General features: G+C 41.9%; 1 protein-coding gene across 2 annotated transcripts in view; it reads right to left on the bottom strand.

Annotated features, from left to right (window-relative positions):
- Nucleotides 1–352: 352 nt before the first annotated feature.
- C10H1orf100 (chromosome 10 C1orf100 homolog) overlaps nt 353–18,376 on the bottom strand; it is a 36,296-nt gene continuing 18,272 nt past the window's right edge. Inside the window, exons 4-6 of one of the 2 annotated variants that reach the window (XM_027613028.1) lie at nt 8,665–8,837; nt 1,092–1,244; nt 353–989 (exon numbers count right to left, since the gene is read on the bottom strand). In XM_027613028.1, coding sequence (XP_027468829.1) covers nt 1,138–1,244; nt 8,665–8,837 — 280 coding nt within the window. In that variant the 3' untranslated portion in view covers nt 353–989; nt 1,092–1,137. Of the gene's footprint in view, nt 1,245–8,664; nt 8,838–18,376 lie in introns of both variants that reach the window. The other variant, XM_027613027.1, reaches the window with a different exon arrangement.

Raw genomic sequence — 18,376 nt, 5'->3', positions numbered from 1 at the left:
ATTTTTATTTTCTGTGTTTTCATGTGTGAGGCCACAGCATAGACCCTTGCATTTGAGAGGTTTCTGGTCCTTTGATGATTTCCTCTGTTCTGCCTCTAGAATGCTTATTAGTCAGATGATGGGCCCCCTGATTTATTATTCTGTGTCTCTTATTTTTTTTATTTTTAAAAAGATTTATTTATTTAAGAGAGAGAATGAGAGAGAGAGAGCACTTGAGCAGGGGGAGTAGCAGAGGGGGAGCAGGGAGGAAGGGAAAAGAAAGGGGAAAGAATCTCAAGCAGATTTTGCTCTGGGTGTGGAGCCTGATGCGGGGCTTGATCTCATGACCTGAGCAGAAACCAAGAGTCAGACACTTAACCGAATGAGCCACCCAGGTGCCCCTCTGTGTCTCTTTTAAAGCAATAATCTTCTTTGCCTTTCTATCCATATAAAGTTTTCCATATAAAGTTTTTCAACTGGTAGGCTTCACTTTGGGGTGTTGAGTAGGGAACCAACTTGTATGTTGGAGGGCTACTAGGGGTCAGAATGTAGGAATCTTTTCTTTGGGATCATTCATTTCTTTAGAAAAGACCCTCTAGCTTTTTGCCTGGGGAATTGATGCCCAGTTGTTCGGATAGGGGTATTAACTCTCTGTGTACAGACTTTCAATTAATCCTTTTTGTTTTTTACCAGTCTCATAGCTCACTACAGCCCTAAGCCATATCTGGTTTTCCACATCCAGAGCCTCTGTAGGGTCTGTGGTGCTGGCAGTCTTCCTTCTTGGCTACATCCCCAGGTTCTTCTTTTTCTTTTTCTTTTTTCCAACAGTGAGTGATGCAGTTATTGAGCAGATTATATTCTTACTTGTCCCCCGTACAACAATTGGATTAAATGTAAGATGGTTTGTCAGCACCAGCCATGAGCCTGGTGTTGGGGCCGATGTGAGAACAGATGACAAGTTCTCTTAAACTTGACTCTTGATTCCCTGCCCTAGGCTGATCATCCTCATTCTGAAAAGAATTTGTAACATGAAATTTTTCAGGATTATAGCCATCTGGATACCCACTTAAATCAGAAGTAGTTCTGTTATTATTTTAATCTAAAGCAGTCACCTAAGAACTCCAAATGTTTTGTTCAAATGCCATCGTTATTTTAAATTTAAAAGGTTTTCTTCCAAAGCTGCCTCTCTTCACAACAGTAGAACTCTGGCAGTGAATTTAGTGGTCTAGGATTTGATGAAACTGTGGCTAATTTCTGGTCCCAATCTGGAATTTAAAACAAATTAATGATTTATTTTAAGACCATTTACTCCTAAATTTTAACATACTGTCAACAATAATTGTGTGCAATAACAAAACAATTTGGCAGATTTAAGACAAAAGAATATATGTAAAAGATGTGGGAGTAAAGGACTTGTCAAAAGGTGATTTCTGTGTTTCAATCTCTGATCAAGAGGCCTATTGCTCTATTATGCCCAAAAGTAAATGAAATTAAATCAATCATATAAATTTGCATTTTGCATCCTAATTTTAGACCCCCAGACCATTTAAACCCTACATTATTTACAGGCCACTTTGTATGATGTTTGTGTCAAACATCAGTTGTTACCATCCCTAAAATTCATACCCACTGGAGTTCCCTTGTATTTTATAACCTCTTATCTACAATAACGGATAGTTCTGCTTGTCCAAAGGTGAGCTTTCGAGGAGAGCTGGGGGTTAAATACATCAATCGTCTTGGTGAACCAAAGAGCAGCATTTTGGTGATAGCATCGTAACACAATTATCTTATGTGTAGCGTTGTGCACTGTGTTCGGTGTTTTACTCACATTAATATCCACAGTAATCCTCACAGGCTCACTCACTGATGGTGTCACCATCTCAGGGAGATTAATGAACTAGCCCAAGTTCATAGGATTATGAGGGGACCTGACCCAGGAGTATCTGGCCCCAAAGTCCCTGATCTTTTCCCTGCTCTCCTCCACCTGCCACAGCACTTCAATAGCATTGAAAGATACAAACATTTCTTGATATTAAGAATGGATAACATTTCATCAAACCCAGGAGTAGGACCAGAAATGCCATCCCTGGAAGGATTTTTTAAATCTAATTTAGTAAAGTGTGTACCTGTCTGTAGCAAGCAACAATTTGACTTTCCAAGGCTTATGGTGGGGTTCAAATAGCAACTTGGACCTTCTGGAGGGTTACATTGTGTTCCAGGGAGATATAGCTAAGTAGTTTAGGAGTGTGAGGAATCCCACTCACCAGCCTTAGTGATCCTTGTTGTCAGAGTTACCGTGGAGTGGAATGACCCACTCAGTTAATGAGGTAAATTCAACAAACTTTTGGGGGATTCCTTCTGCGTCTCCCTGCCCACAGACAGTGGATGCTATCAAGCCTGAAATATGCTATGCATATTTGGGGGTGGGGAATACTATTGAAAGGACATGTGAAATGATTTTTGGGATTTCCTTACCATTTGCTAAAGTGAAATTATTGTTCATGTGGAATTGTGGGGGTGACTTCTTTGAAAGTCATCATTTAGTAAAAATGAAATGAATAATTAATTGAGAACTACAGACAAAATGTCTGCTGAATCCCATTTAGTCCAGCTACTTTAATAATTTAATATCATTTAATATTATCACTTTGAACAATTTAAGAGATTTGCAAGGACAACTTTGATTATATGTCATTACTACCTTATGCACTGATTTTAGAGCTTAATCCCTGTATAAGATACAATTCCATTGCGTTAGGTTTTTTGTTTGTTCTGTTTGTTTGTTTTTTACAAGTATTTATTATGGCACATGCTGATTCTTTGATCAGTTATAATAGCTATTATAGCTTTGAAGGCTTATAAATTTTACCTACAAGCAGAATGCTAAAGTCTTTATATGGATGTCTCAGTTTTGTTAGGTAGATACTATTTTTAGTCCTTTATGCAGATGAGAGAACTGAAGGTCAGAGAGTCTAAGGGTCACACTGCTATTGAGAGCATATGTTTTATTTTTGAAGAATGAGTTCTTTTAAGTATTTGGCTCCGGGGTGAGTAATACAAGGGCAACTTTTGTCTGAGGGGCCATCCTATCCTCCTAAGCTGTAAGTTCTCTGAGGATGGAGTCTTCATATCTTACACTGTGTCTTGCACATAGTCTGTGCTTAATAAATGTTTCCTAAATAAATGAATGAACCCCTATGTGCTGAGAAGGAATTTTTCCTGAAGAAGAATTTCTTGAGTGATAACTGTGATCTATCATGATCTATATTTAATCTGTTTCTCACCAATTCCTAAAAAGAAATAAGAACTGAACATGAAATGCAAATCAGTGCTAATTGAGACATAAGCCCTGCCCTTAAAATCTGATCACAAATGCTGGTCAAATGGTCAAGAGAAAAAACCCCACACCTTGATACACAACTTACTATCCATCTTATTTTGTGAGAAGCCCTTCCCCCAAAGACTCCTTCAAGGAGTCAGTTTCTTGATTCAAACAAATGCTTGAGTCAGCCCCTGCTGTGTTCTCTCTCAGTGCTCAGATTTATGACCTCTCTCTGTTGGGTCTCTTGCAGACCAGCCTTTGCCTGCCAGATTGTTGTTTACAAAATGATCGCCAACCAAGTATTTCGCAGATCCATCCCATTCTCTACTGCTACCAGTGATCATCACTTGCCAAAACCACTGCTTCCTAAACCTGGCTGCATGGTGGAATAACCTGGGGAGTTTTTTAAGTTACTGATGCCTGGGACCACCCCCTCCCACCGGGAGATCCTGGTTTGATTGGTCTGGGTCTGTCCTGGGCATCTGGATTGCTAAAAGTGATGTCACCGAGGTTAAGAACATTTAGCCTAACCACTGCCATGGCTCCTGACTCACCATATTTAATCTCGGCCCCACCCGACTCCCCACCCTGCCTCCTTTTCCTTCTCCACAGTTAGAGCAATCTTTCCAAAATGCACTTTTTAATCATGGCACATCCACCGTCCTTCAAACTTTTCAATGGTTTCCCATTAATCTCAGGCTAGAGGTGCCAGAGCTGAAAATGACCTGTAAACCCTCCCCTTGTTACATCTCTCGAGCCACATCCTGCTCCACCCTTCCTGATTTCTGTGCTTTAGCACATTCTTACTTTTTTTTTTAGTTCCTCAAACATGTCGTGACCCTACCACAGGGCTTTTGCACATGCTGTACTCTCTGCGAAGCTCTTCCCCACTCCTTGCCTAGTGAACATCTAGCTCATTTCCTCAGAGACTTGTTGTCCCTTTCTGACTTGTTAAGTGCTCCTATAGCATCACATAAACTCTGCTTCATAGCATTTATGGCAGGTGAAATTTTATGCTTATTTCTGTCTTGGTTCCCCACTGAAGCTTCTTGAATGTAGAAATGTGTCTATTTTGCTTGATGTGGTATTGCCAAAACCATGCACAATGCCCGGCATACAAGTAGGCTCTCAAATTATTTACTGAGAGAATACAGATGAATGAATGAAAATGCTCTTGACAGCAGATCTATCACCAAGCCCAGTTGATGTCACCTCCAAAATATCTCTGGAATCCATTCATTCTTTTTCATCTTCCCTGCTGCTCCAAACCACCATCATCTCTGTTCTAAACTAGTAAACAGTTTCCTCACTGGCCTGCGTGCCCTACCTCCTGTTCACCTCCAAACAGGGTCTCAGCCAGAGTGATCTTTTAAAAACTACAAATGAGAGCTTTCTCCTCTCTTCGGAACCCTTCCAGATCTTCCTTTGTGCTTGGACTGGAATCTAGGCATCTTACCACGTGTACCCTCGCTGACTACACACCAGCTATGCTGCCCCCTTTCTGTTCCTCAAACGTGTTGAGGCCTTTTCCACTTTCAAGCTTTTTGCTCTTACTGCTCCTTTAAATGCTCTTTATGTGACTCATTACTATTTTCCAGGGCTCAGCTAAAATTGTATAGAGGTTTTCCTTGACTGCACTATTAGAAGTAATCTCCCTTCGCTACACTTAGCACCCTGCTTATTTCCCTTACAGCACTACTACAGCCTATAATTTTTAAAAAATGTACTTGGTTATGCTCTGTACCTCACCCCCTCCCCAAAGCATGTCAACCCTGTGAGAGCAGGTGTCTTGTCTACCCCCACCAGACAGCACAGTGGCTAGTTCACAATGGTGTCAATGAGCAAATCGTCGTATGGTTGCCAGCTTCCAAGATGGACCCCAGTCATTCTCACCCCCTGGTATCCATGCCTTAGGTAATCCCCTTGCACACTGCCTCAGGGCTGGCTATGTGTGACCAGTAGGACACCTTAGAAGTGACAGTGTGTGACTTCTGTGCCTAGGTCATAAAAGGCATTGGAATTTCCCCCCTTCACCTCAGATTGCCCATTCTAGGGAGGCTAACTGCCACGCCTGCAGGACACTTGACACCCCTGTGGGGAGACCACTTGGAGAGGCATGGGGGCCCCTGTCGCCAGCCAGCATGTGAGTGACACCCATGTGAATGAGCCACCTTGGAGGTGGGTCTTCCAGCCTCAGTCAAGCCTTCAGATGATGCAGCACTCGCTGACATCTGGCTGATACCTTGAGCGAGAAGTGCCCAGCTAAAAGATAAAAATCATCATCATTTATCTTGTAAGTCACTAGGTTTTGGAATGATACATTACTCCACAAGAGATAACTAATACACACTCAATCAGTGGTTCAATGAATGGAGCAGTGAATATTTCAACATAAATTACCTCTTGAATTGGTCAGGCTTCAAATCTCACCGAGGAAGGGACTGTCTGACCCTGTTCCTGTCTTAGGTTTCCTGCCTGCACTTTCCAGCACCTTATTCTCAGTCATCTACCGATGCCAACTGGACACCTCTTCTGCTGAAAACCATTATCTCTATCACAGGCATCAAAAATCCTGCCGTAGAAGTGGAAGGCTGAGCTTTAATTTCACTCTCATGAATTCTCCTTTAATACTGTCCTTTCTCACTCCAAATGCTACACCACATGAGTTTTCTTCCCACTTCCCATGAATTCTTCTCAGTTCAAGAGCAAGGGTTGGGAACGTGACAAATCTGGATGACCTGGATTGACGACTTACCAGCTTGAGGAAGTTTCCTAAAGTCCCTAAGGCTCAGTTTTCTCTTCTGTTACATGCAGTAAATAATAATACCTCCTTCACGGGGGCTGTTAAGACTCATTGCAACCACGAGTGTGTACACACTTGTGCATACCACTTAGCACAGTTCTGGGCACAGGACAGCTATTTTAAATCCTAACAGCTATCCTAAAATATAGACTTTGAATCTCCACTTTGCTGAGGCACAGACAAGTTCAGAGGAGCTGAGTGTCTTGCCCGACACTGCAGAGCTAGAATGTGCAAGCCTGCAGCCCCCCAAGGCCTGAGTCCTGCCCACCTTTCCACAGCTCCATGCTGCCTGACTGCCAATGTAGTCTAGTCGTGTCTTCTCGAACCTGTCCTGAGCAGGCCGACTGACTGACAGTCTCTGAAACTGCCTGGGTTCTCCCTTGACTGGGTCCTAAGATGGCTCTGATTGTCCAAATCCAACTTTCTAGACTCCCTCCTTGAATGCCTCTTCAGTTCCAGCCATTCTGTTCTACTCTGCCAACCACATGTGACCCCCACTTTCTCCTCCTCCTGCTCGGCCCAGGCAGGCCAGCGTCCTCATGTCTGGAGTGCTCCCTGCTCCCCCCACACTCCACAAGGCTCAACCCCATCCCCTGCCACCATGCTCCTGGCTGCAGTGTCCCTGTCTGCTATGTGCACCACTTCTCTGCATCGGACCTCATCCAGCGGGGCCCAGCTTGTGTCCCATGTCTGCATGTTCTCGACCCCATCTTCCTGCTCTGCTAGTTGCTTCTTAATCATTCACTGATAAGCTGATGGTTGCTTCGTCTTCCCGATCAGACTGGGAACACCCCGTGGCTGAGGTCAGAGCCCCGACTTGCGTTCACCTCCTCCCATGCTACCCAGCACAGTGCTAGGGACACAGAAGATGATAAATATCAATACTTTGCTAAACACTCACCTGGTTCTCTTGGTTTGGAAAGACTTAGGAACTGTTGTCTAAAACAAGCCAGGGAGAAAACCTTTTGTGTCTAACTGGATTCCTTCATAGCAGAGGAATTGTAAAGAAGGTCCTGTTTACTATCACTTTGGTAACTCAAGGCCCATGCAGATTCCCACATGGGAGGGAAACCGACTTCATACTTGGTCAGTCTTGAAAAGGCAAGCTGCTTAGCCGGTTCTGTGGGGACAGGAGCCCCGCTGACACCTCCTGACCGCCTCTTCTTTTCAGCTGCTCAGCCCCTGATGGCTTCTGTTTCCCCCAGGCCTCATCCTTCAGCCCCTAACCTGCACTCCCACCCACCCCAGCTCCTTTTAATACAGCCCTTCCAGGGCCCCCTGGGGGACCCCAACCTCCACCATGCCTCACTCCCTCCTGGCACCTCCTTCCCTAAATGAGCTCGTCTTAGCTACCAGCTCCTTTCCCCTCCGCTGCCTTCTCAGCTCCAACCTTCTCTCCCCTCCCAGACCCCAGCTTTGCACTGCTGGTAGGTAACCTCTTATGCCAGATGCCTCCCCCCCATATCCGGCCCATCTGGCTTCATCTCCTGCCCCCTCTCCGTGGCTCCACTATCTGGAGATTGCCCGGTTCCATCTGCTTCTCATCTTCCTTGCTGTTGTTCCCGGTTCCCTTGGGACCTGGCCTAGCACTCCATCTGGGCTTCTGCCCTTTTCAGGGGAGAACAGAAGGAAGGGCCGATCCTTCTCACCCCCAGCCACTCCCCCCACCATCCTTCTACTCATTTTCTTATTCTTATTCAAGCAAAAAGAAAGAAAAATATTAAATAAATAGTAATGCAAGTGAGTCAGCTGTGACAAAGGCAGTAAGGCTTAAGGGTCAAGCACAGAACCCTATGTCTCAAATAGCTTTGGTCTGAATTCTGCTTCTCCTACCTACTGCACTGTGATCTGGGGCTGCTTAATTAATTGTCTCTGCAACTTGATCTTCTTTATTGTAAAATGGGAAAGTAATATACTTACCTAAGAGCTCTTAGGAGGAAAAAATATGTATCTGCCACAGTGTAAGAGCCCCAGAAATAGTGGGGTTTACTCATTTAGAAAGTCTGTCAATGCAGCAACTCCTCCCACTTGCTGAAATTCAAAGCATCAATGACAACAGGAATACAAGTAATGTCTACATCAGGGTCCATGTGTGTACCCCCAAGGTCACATGGCGGGGGCTTGGCCCTTCATACTCACACATGTTGCAATGTAGAGGGAAATTAGAATTTTTGAAACATGCCTCCAAATGTCAAATAATTGTCATAAAGCTATTTAGAATGGGAGAATAAGAAAGAAAAAAAGTTCCCTTAACAATACGTTTAGGCACAATAAGGAATCTGTTGAGTAACAAGGGGCTTAATGAGAAGTAGTCACACTTGAGCCGGCTTCCTACCAAGGACATTTGTGCATTTTTTATCCTTGAATTCTATAGGGAGCTAGAAAAAAGAGGAGAGGAGGAAGCAGCCCTTGGGCCAGCCTCTAAATTCTTCTTCCTGCGCTAGACACACAAGAACACCCTCCCCCAACTTGACTGGTCCCTGATGGCAGCGAGCCCACGAGAGAGGCTCATCTGAAGCAAGGTTGATCTCAGAGAGTAAGAGCGGTTGACCTGACTTACCAATCTTGTAAAATGGCAGAGAATAGTCTCTTTGGTAGGTGGTTTCTTTATACCATGGTTCAGTGGGCTTTGAATGTCTTCGGAAACAAATATATCGAATGAGAGTTTCTTGGTCTAGTTGAGGCTGATACTGACTTTTTCTCTTGGGTGGGATTGTCAAGTCTATGAGAGGTCTAAATGAAAATAGAAAGAGCTTGCTGAACACCCAGTAGAAGAAAAGCATTTCATGTTCTCATCAGCTGAGATCTATTCTCTGGAAGTGACCAGGAGGCAACCGAGATACTATTGGCAAGACTCCATAGCTCCAGGGTCAGCCCAGCAGTTTTCAGTAGGTGGCTCAGGGATTCCAGTCCCCTGCTCCCCCCGCTTTAGCATCCCTCCTCCTCCCCAATCACAGGTTACAGAAGGTGACCTGCATCAAAACTTCTGCTGGGTCTGCTCATGCATGGCTACTTCCTGTACTCCAGATCTCCCAATGCCCTTTCTCATTGTAATTTTTCTATGGACATTTGGTTCCCTCGAGGAATCGATGCTTTCTTTTGACCAGACGCACCCCTTTGGTGTGAACTGGTGTTGGATGAACCTCAAATCAGTTATAATTTTCCTGTACCTCCACTGAGATAACTACCCTCTGAAGGTAAAAATAAAGAAGAATCAAAATGTAATGGGGGAATATCTTAATGCACTTGTGGGAGTACACATTCACTGGGCAACTTGTTGGAGAGTACTTTGGTGATGAGGATTGCTATCTTTAAAAAATGCATATACCTTGTTGCAGCAACTCCAGAAAGTAGGGATATCAACAAAGACTTAGTTCCTAGAATGCTCACCAAAATATTTAAAGATAATAAAAGAGTGGATACAATCTTCATGTTAAAAAAAGGGGGATTATTTAGAAAATGATATGGTCATATACAAGAGTGCCCCCCCACCACTAAAAGTGATGCTGTAGAATTATGAATTTTGAGATGGGAAAAAGTCTGCAATACAGAATTAGGTTTAAATAAAGGTTTGAGTTGGGAGCAAGATGGTGGAGGAGTAGGAGACCTGGATTTCGTCTGGTCTCAGGAATTCAGCTGAATAGGGATCAAACCATTCTGAACACCTACGAAGTCAACAGGAGACCAAAGAAGAGAGTAGCAACAACTCTCTGAACAGAGAAGCGACCACTTACTGGAAGGTAGGACGTGCGGAGAAGTGAATCCGAGGTGATATTCGGGAGGATAGACGGCGGGGGAGGGGGCATCCGCCGGGACGCTTCTGACAAGTGATAGAGCCGCGGAGCACAAAGTCGGACATTTTAGAAGTCAGCTCCGCTGAGGGACTTCGCTCCAGTGGCTAAGCGGGGGGTGGAATCCTCCCGGGACAGTGTGGTCTCAGGACCCTTGGGGACACAGAAAGACCAGGGGTGCCTGAATGCAGCAGAGCTCCCAGGTATCAGAGTGGGGAAGCCAGCCACAGAGACTGAGCCGAGGCACGGGCTCTCAGCTCGGGGTTGCCATAAACTGTGATCTGCAGCCCACTTGGACCACTGCTCCTCCAGCAGGGACCCAACAAGCGGCAGAGCTGGGGAGACTCCCCTCCCTCCCCCGGGAGGAGCGGCGCGGGAGTGCACCGCAGGGATCTGCTGGGTTTGGAGACTCCACACGGGGTCGGGGGCCAGAGATAGAAATGCTCGGTCACAGGCCGGGTGAGCACGGAACGCGGCCGGAGACCGGGGAGACAGGAGTGACTGCTTTTCTCTGGAGGCTCACTGAGGAGCGGGGCCCCGAGTTCTTAGCTCCTCTGGGTGGAGATTGGGAGGCCACCATTTTCACCCTGGTCCTCCAAAGCTGTACCGAGAGCTTGCAGGGAACAAAAGCTCCTGAGAGCAAACCCGAGCAGCTTGCTTAGCCCGGACCCAGAAGGGCGGGGCAATTCAGCCTCCGGCAAAGACACTTGGAAACCATGGCAACAGGTCCCTCCCCCAGAAGATCAGCACGAACAGCCAGCAAGCCAAGACCAAGTTTACCGATCAAGGAGAACGGGAGAACTCCAGCGCTAGGGGAATACTGCACATAGAATTCATGGCTTTTTTTTTTTACCATGATTCATTTGTTCATCAAAGTTAATTTTTTTAACTTTTTTTAAATTTTTCCCTTTTTCAACCAACATCTTATCAATCCCTTTTTTAAAAAAAAACATTTTTTATTTTTCATTTTTAGAGTCATATTTTATCCCTTCATAGTAGTTACCCTTATTTTTGGCATATATATATATAAGTTGTTCTCTCTTTAAAATTTTGAGATACAGTTTCTTCTAACAGATCAAAATATACCCTAAATCACTAGTGTATGGCTTTGTTCTAGTCTCCTGCCTGATCACATTCTCTCCTTTTCTTTTTTTTTTTTTTAAATCTTCTTTCTTTTTTCAAACAACTTATCAATTCCTTTTATAAAATCTTTTATAATTTTCATCTTTACAGTCATCTTCCATCCCTTCATTGTATCAACCCTTATTTTGTACATATATGTCTTTCTTCCTTTAAAATTTTAGGAGGCACTTTTTTCTAACAGACCAAAATACGCCCCAAATCTAGTGTGTGGCACTGATCTATGCACTAGCCTGATCATATTTGATCATATTCTGCTTTTTTGTATTGTTCTGTTTTTGTTTTTATCTTTTTTTTTCTCTTTCTTTTTTCTTTCTTTCCCTTTCTTTTCCCCTGGTTTCAGGTCTTTTCTGATTTGTATACAGTATATTTGCTGGGGACGTTGTTAACCTGTTAGCATTTTGTTCTCTCATTCATCTATTCTCTTCTGGACAAAATGACAAGATGAAAAAAATCACCTCAGCAAAAAGAACAAGGTGTAGTACCGTCAGCCAGGGACCTACTCAATACAGACATTAGTACGATGTCGGACCTAGAGTTCAGAATCATGACTTTAAAGATACTAGCTGGGCTTGAAAAAAGCGTGGAAGTTATTAGAGAAACGCTTTCTGGAGAAATAAAAGAACTAAAATCTAACCAAGTCGAAATCAAAAAAGCTATTGATGAGGTGCAATCAAAAATGGGGGCACTAACTGCTAGGATAAACGAGGCAGAAGAGAGAATCAGCGATATAGAAGACCAAATGATGGAAAATAAAGAGGCTGAGAAAAAGAGAGATAAGCAACTACACGATCACGAGGGCAGAATTCGAGAGATAAGTGATACGATAAGACGAAACAACATTAGAATAATTGGGATCCCAGAAGACGAAGAAAGAGAGAGAGGGGCAGAAGGTATATTGGAGCAAATAATAGCAGAGAATTTCCCTAATGTGAGGAAGGAAACAGGCATCAAAATCCAGGAGGCACAGAGAACCCCTCTCAAAATCAATAAAAATAGGTCAACACCCCGACATCTAATAGTAAAACTTACGAGTCTCAGAGACAAAGAGAAAATCCTGAAAGCAGCCCGGGAGAAGAGATATGTAACCTACAATGGTAGAAATATTAGATTGGCAACAGACCTATCCACAGAGACCTGGCAGGCCAGAAAGGACTGGCGAGATATCTTCAGAGCACTAAACGAAAAAAATATGCAGCCAAGAATACTATATCCAGCTAGGCTGTCATTGAAAATAGAAGGAGAGATAAAAACCTTCCAGAACAAACAAAAACTAAAGGAATTTGCAAACACGAAACCAGCCCTCCAAGAAATATTGAAAGGGGTCCTCTAAGGAAAGAGAGAGCCTAAAAGCAGCATAGATCAGAAAGGAACACAGACAATATACAGTAACAGTCACCTTACAGGCAATACAATGGCACTAAATTCATACCTTTCAATAGTTACCCTGAATGTAAATGGGCTCAATGCCCCAATCAAAAGACCCAGGCTATCAGATTGGATAAAAACCAAGACCCATTGATATGCTGTCTGCAAGAGACTCATTTTAGACCCAAGGACACCCCCACATTGAAAGTGAGGGGGTGGAAAACCATTTACCATGCTAATGGGCACCAAAAGAAAGCTGGGGTGGCAATCCTTATATCAGACAAATTAGATTTTAAAACAAAGACTGTAATAAGAGATGAAGAAGGACACTATATCCTACTTAAAGGGTCTATCCAACAAGAAGATCTAACAATTGTAAATATCTATGCCCCTAACATGGGAGCAGCCAATTATATAAGGCAATTAATAACAAAAGCGAAGAAACACATTGACAACAATACAATAATAGTGGGGGGCTTTAACACCCCCCTGACTGAAATGGACAGATCATCTAAGCAAAAGATCAACAAGGAAATAAAGACTTTAAAGGACACACTGGACCAAATGGACTTCACAGACATATTCAGAACATTCCATCCCAAAGCAACGGAATACACATTCTTCTCTAGTGCCCATGGAACATTCTCCAGAATTGATCACATCCTAGGTCACAAATCAGGTCTCAACCGGTACCAAAAGATTGGGATTATTCCCTGCATATTTTCAGACCACAATGCTTTGAACCTAGAACTCAATCACAAGAGGAAAGTCGGAAAGAACTCAAATACATGGAGGCTAAAGAGCATCCTACTAAAGAATGAATGGGTCAACCAGGAAATTAAAGAAGAATTAAAAAAATTCATGGAAACCAATGAAAATGTAAACACAACTGTTCAAAATCTTTGGGATACATCAAAGGCAGTCCTGAGAGGAAAGTATATAGCAATACAAGCCTTTCTCAAGAAACAAGAAAGGTCTCAAATACACAACCTAACCCTACACCTAAAGGAGCTGGAGAAAGAACAGCAAATAAAGCCTAAACCCAGCAGGAGAAGAGAAATAATAAAGATCAGAGCAGAAATCAATGAAATAGAAACCAAAAGAACAGTAGAACAGATCAACGAAACTAGGAGCTGGTTCTTTGAAAGAATTAACAAGATTGATAAACCCCTGGCCAGACTTATCAAAAAGAAAAGAGAAATGACCCAAATCAACAAAATCATGAATGAAAGAGGAGAGATCACAACCAACACCAAAGAAATACAAACAATTATAAGAACATATTATGAGCAACTCTATGCCAGCAAATTAGATAACCTGGAAGAAATGGGTGCATTCCTAGAGCTGTATCAACTACCAAAATTGAACCAGGAAGAAATAGAAAACCTGAACAGACCTATAGCCACTAAGGAAATTGAAGCAGTCATCAAAAATCTCCCAACAAACAAAAGCCCAGGGCCAGATGGCTTCCCAGGGGAATTCTACCAGACATTTAAAGAAGAATTAATACCTATTCTCCTGAAACTGTTCCAAAAAATAGAAATGGAAGGAAAACTTCCAAACTCATTTTATGTGGCCAGCATTACCTTGATCCCCAAACCAGACAAAGACCCCATCAAAAAGGAGAACTACAGACCAATATCCTTGATGAACATGGATGCAAAAATTCTCACCAAAATACTAGCCATTAGGATCCAACAGTACATTAAAAGGATTATTCACCACGACCAAGTGGGATTTATCCCTGGGCTGCAAGGATGGTTCAACATCCGCAAATCAATCAACGTGATACAATACATTAACAAAAGAAAGAACAAGAATCATATGATCCTCTCAATAGATGCAGAAAAAGCATTTGACAAAGTACAGCATCCTTTCTTGATCAAAACTCTTCAGAGTATAGGGATAGAGGGTACATACCTCAATATCATAAAAGCGATCTATGAAAAACCTACAGCGAATATCATTCTCAATGGGGAAAAGCTGAGAGCTTTTCCCCTAAGGTCAGGAACGCGGCAGGGATGTCCACTCTCACCACTGCTATTCAACATAGTATTAGAAGTCCTAGCCACAGCAATCAGACAACAAAAAGAAATCAAAGGCATCCTGATTGGCAAAGAGGAAGTAAACTCTCACTCTTTGCCGATGATATGATACTGTATTTGGAAAACCCAAAAGACTTCACCCCAAAACTGCTAGAACTCATACAGGAATTCAGTAAAGTAGCAGGATATAAAATCAATGCACAGAAATCAGTGGCATTCCTATACACCAACAACAAGACAGAAGAGAGACAAATCAAGGAGTTGATCCCATTTACAATTGCACCCAAAACCATAAGATACCTAGGAATAAATTTAACCAAAGAGGCAAAGGATCTGTACTCAGAAAAGTATAAAATACTCATGAAAGAAATTGAAGAAGACACAAAGAAATGGAAAAACGTTCCATACTCATGGATTGGGAGAACCAACATTGTGAAGATGTCAATGCTACCTAGAGCAATCTACACATTCAATGCAATCCCCATCAAAATACCATCCACTTTTTTCGAAGAAATGGAACAAATAATCCTAAAATTTGTATGGAACCAGAAGAGACCCCGAATAGCCAGAGGAATATTGAAAAAGAAAAGCAAAGCTGTCGGCATCACAATTCCGGACTTCAAGCTCTATTACAAAGCTGTCATCATCAAGACAGTATGGTACTGGCACAAAAACAGACACATAGATCAATGGAACAGAATAGAGAGCCCAGAAATGGACTCTCAACTCTATGGTCAACTCATCTTTGACAAAGCAGGAAAGAATGTCCAATGGCAAAAAGACAATCTCTTCAACAAATGGTGTTGGGAAAATTGGACAGCCACATGCAGAAGAATGAAACTGGGCCATTTCCTTACACCACACACAAAAATAGACTCCAAATGGTTGAAAGACCTAAACGTGAGACAGGAGTCCATCAAAATCCTAAAGGAGAACACAGGCAGCAACCTCTTCGACCTCAGCCGCAGCAACTTCTTCCTAGAAACATCGCCAAAGGCAAGGGAAGCAAGGGCAAAAATGAACTATTGGGATTTCATCAAGATAAAAATCTTTTGCACAGCAAAAGAAACAGTCCACAAAACCAAAAGACAACCGACAGAATGGGAGAAGAGATTTGCAAATGACATATCAGATAAAGGGCTAGTATCCAAAATCTATAAAGAACTTATCAAACTCAACACCCAAAGAACAAATAATCCAATCAAGAAATGGGCAGAAGACATGAACAGACATTTTTCAAAGAAGACATCCAAATGGCCAACAGACACATGAAAAAGTGTTCAACATCGCTTGGCATCAGGGAAATCCAAATCAAAACCTCAGTGAGATACCACCTCACACCAGTCCGAAGGCTAAAATTAACAAGTCAGGAAACGACAGATGTTGGTGGGGATGTGGAGAAAGGGGAACCCTCCTACACTGTTGGTGGGAATGCAAGCTGGTGCAGCCACTCTGGAAAACAGTATGGAGGTTCCTCAAACAGTTGAAAATAGAGCTACCATATGACCCAGCAATTGCACTACTGGGTATTTACCCCAAAGATAAATATGTAGGGATCCGAAGGGGTACGTGCACCCCGATGTTTATAGCAGCAATGTCCACAATAGCCAAACTGTGGAAAGAGCCAAGATGTCCATTGACAGATGAATGGATAAAGAAGAAGTGGTCTATATACACAATGGAATATTATGCAGCCATCAAAAGGAATGAGATGTTGCCATTTGCAACGACGTCAATGGAACTGGAGGGTGTTATGCTGAGTGAAATAAGTCAATCAGTGAAAGACATGTATCATATGACCTCACTGATATGAGAAATTCTTAATCTCAGGAAACAAACTGAGTGTTGCTGGAGTGGTGGGGGGTGGGAGGGATGGGGTGGCTGGGTGATAGACATTGGGGAGGGTGTGTGCTATGGTGAGCGCTGTGAATTGTGCAAGACTGTTGAATCACAGATCTGTACTTCTGAAACAAATAATGCAACATATGTTAAGAAAAAAGAAAAAGAAGAAGATAGCAGGAGGGGAAAAATGAAGGGGAGTAAGTCGGACGGGGGAGACGAACCATGAGAGACGATGGACTCTGAAAAACAAACTAAGGGTTCTAGAGGGGAGGAAGGTAGGGGCATGGTTTAGCCTGGTGATGGGTATTAAAGAGGGCGCATTCTGTGTGGAGCACTGGGTGTTATGCACAAACAATGAATCATGGAACACTACATCAAAAACTAATTATGTAATATACGGTGATTAACATAACAATAAAAAAATTTAAAAAAAAGTTTTGAGTTTAATTGAACACTTTAAACGGATGAGTTGTATGGGATGTGAATTATCTCCAGAAAAGTGTTATACAAAGCAAGGTTTCAATCAACAAAATATTATCAAACTGAATTCAACAATATATTAAAAGGGTCATACACCATGATCAAGTGGAATTTATTCCAGGGCTACAAGGAAGGTTCAACATCAGCAAATCAACAAAATACGTCACATTAACAAATTGAAGAATAAAAATCATACAGTCATCTCAATAGATGCAAAAAAGCATTTGACAAAATTCAACATCTATTCATGATAAAAAACTGTCAACAATGTGGCTATCAAGGGAACATATTTCAGCCTAATAAAAGGCCATATATGACAAGCTCACAGCTAACATCATACTCAAAGGTGGAAAGCTGTAAGCTTTTCCTCTAAGATCAGAAATAAGACAAGGATGCTTACTCTCAACACTTTTATTCAACATAGTATTGGAAGTCCCGTCCAGAGCAATTCGGCAAGGAAAAGAAATAAAACTGTCTCTATTTGCAAATAACATGATCTGTATGTGGAAAACCCTACAGATGCCACAAAAAACCTCTTAGAACTAATGAATTCAGTAAAGTTGCAAAATCAATATACAAAAATTTATTGCATTTCTATGCACTAACAAGAACTATCAGAAAAATTAAGGCAACACGCTCATTTACAATTACATCAAAACAATAAAATACTTAGGAGTAAATTTAACCAAGGAGATGAAAGACGTATACTCTGAAAACTCTAAGACCTTGATAAAAGAAATGGGAGAAAACACAAATAAATGGGAAGATATTCTGTGCTCATGAATTGGAAGAATTAGTATTGCTAAAATGGTCATACTATCAAAGCAACCTACATTTTCAATGCAATCCCTATCAAAATTCCAGACATTTTTCATAGAACTAGAACAAAGAATCCTAAAATTTGTATGGACCCACAAAAGGCCTCAAATAGCTAAAGCAATCGTGAGAAAGAAGAACAAAGGGGAGACATCATGCTTCCTGATTTCATATTATAAACTATAGTAATCAAAACAGTATACTATTGGCATAAAAATAGACACATAGATCAACAGAACCATATAGTGAACACAGAAATAAACCCGCATCTATGTGGTCAATTAATTTATGACAAAGGAACCAAAAATATACAATGGGGAAAGGATAGTTTCTTCAATAAGTAGTATTGAGAAACTGGAAAGCCACATGCAACAGATAAAACTATCTTATAACATACACAAAGATCAACTTAAAATAGGTTAAAGATATGAAGGTAATACCTAAAACCTAAAACCATAAAACTCCTAGAAGAAAACACAGGGAGTAAATTCCTGAACATCAGTCTTGGCAAAGATTTGTTTTGGATTTGATGCCAAAAGGAAAGGCAACAAAAACAAAAATAAATGGTACTACATCAAACTAAAAAGCTTTTATTGCATAGTAAAGGAAGGCAACAAAATAAGAAGACAACCTGCAGAAAGGGAGAAAATATTTGCCAATCATATTATCTGATAGGGAATTAATATCCAAAATACATAAATAACTCCTTCAACTCAATAGCAAAAAAAACCAATCTGATTAAAAAATGGGCAGAGAATCTGAATAGACCTTTTTTTCCAAAGAAGACATA

The sequence above is a fragment of the Zalophus californianus genome, chromosome 10 (genome assembly GCF_009762305.2).
Source record: "Zalophus californianus isolate mZalCal1 chromosome 10, mZalCal1.pri.v2, whole genome shotgun sequence".
Taxonomy (NCBI): domain Eukaryota; kingdom Metazoa; phylum Chordata; class Mammalia; order Carnivora; family Otariidae; genus Zalophus; species Zalophus californianus.
The sequence above is the reverse complement of the archived record's forward strand: the minus strand, read 5'-3'. Positions and strand labels throughout refer to the sequence as shown.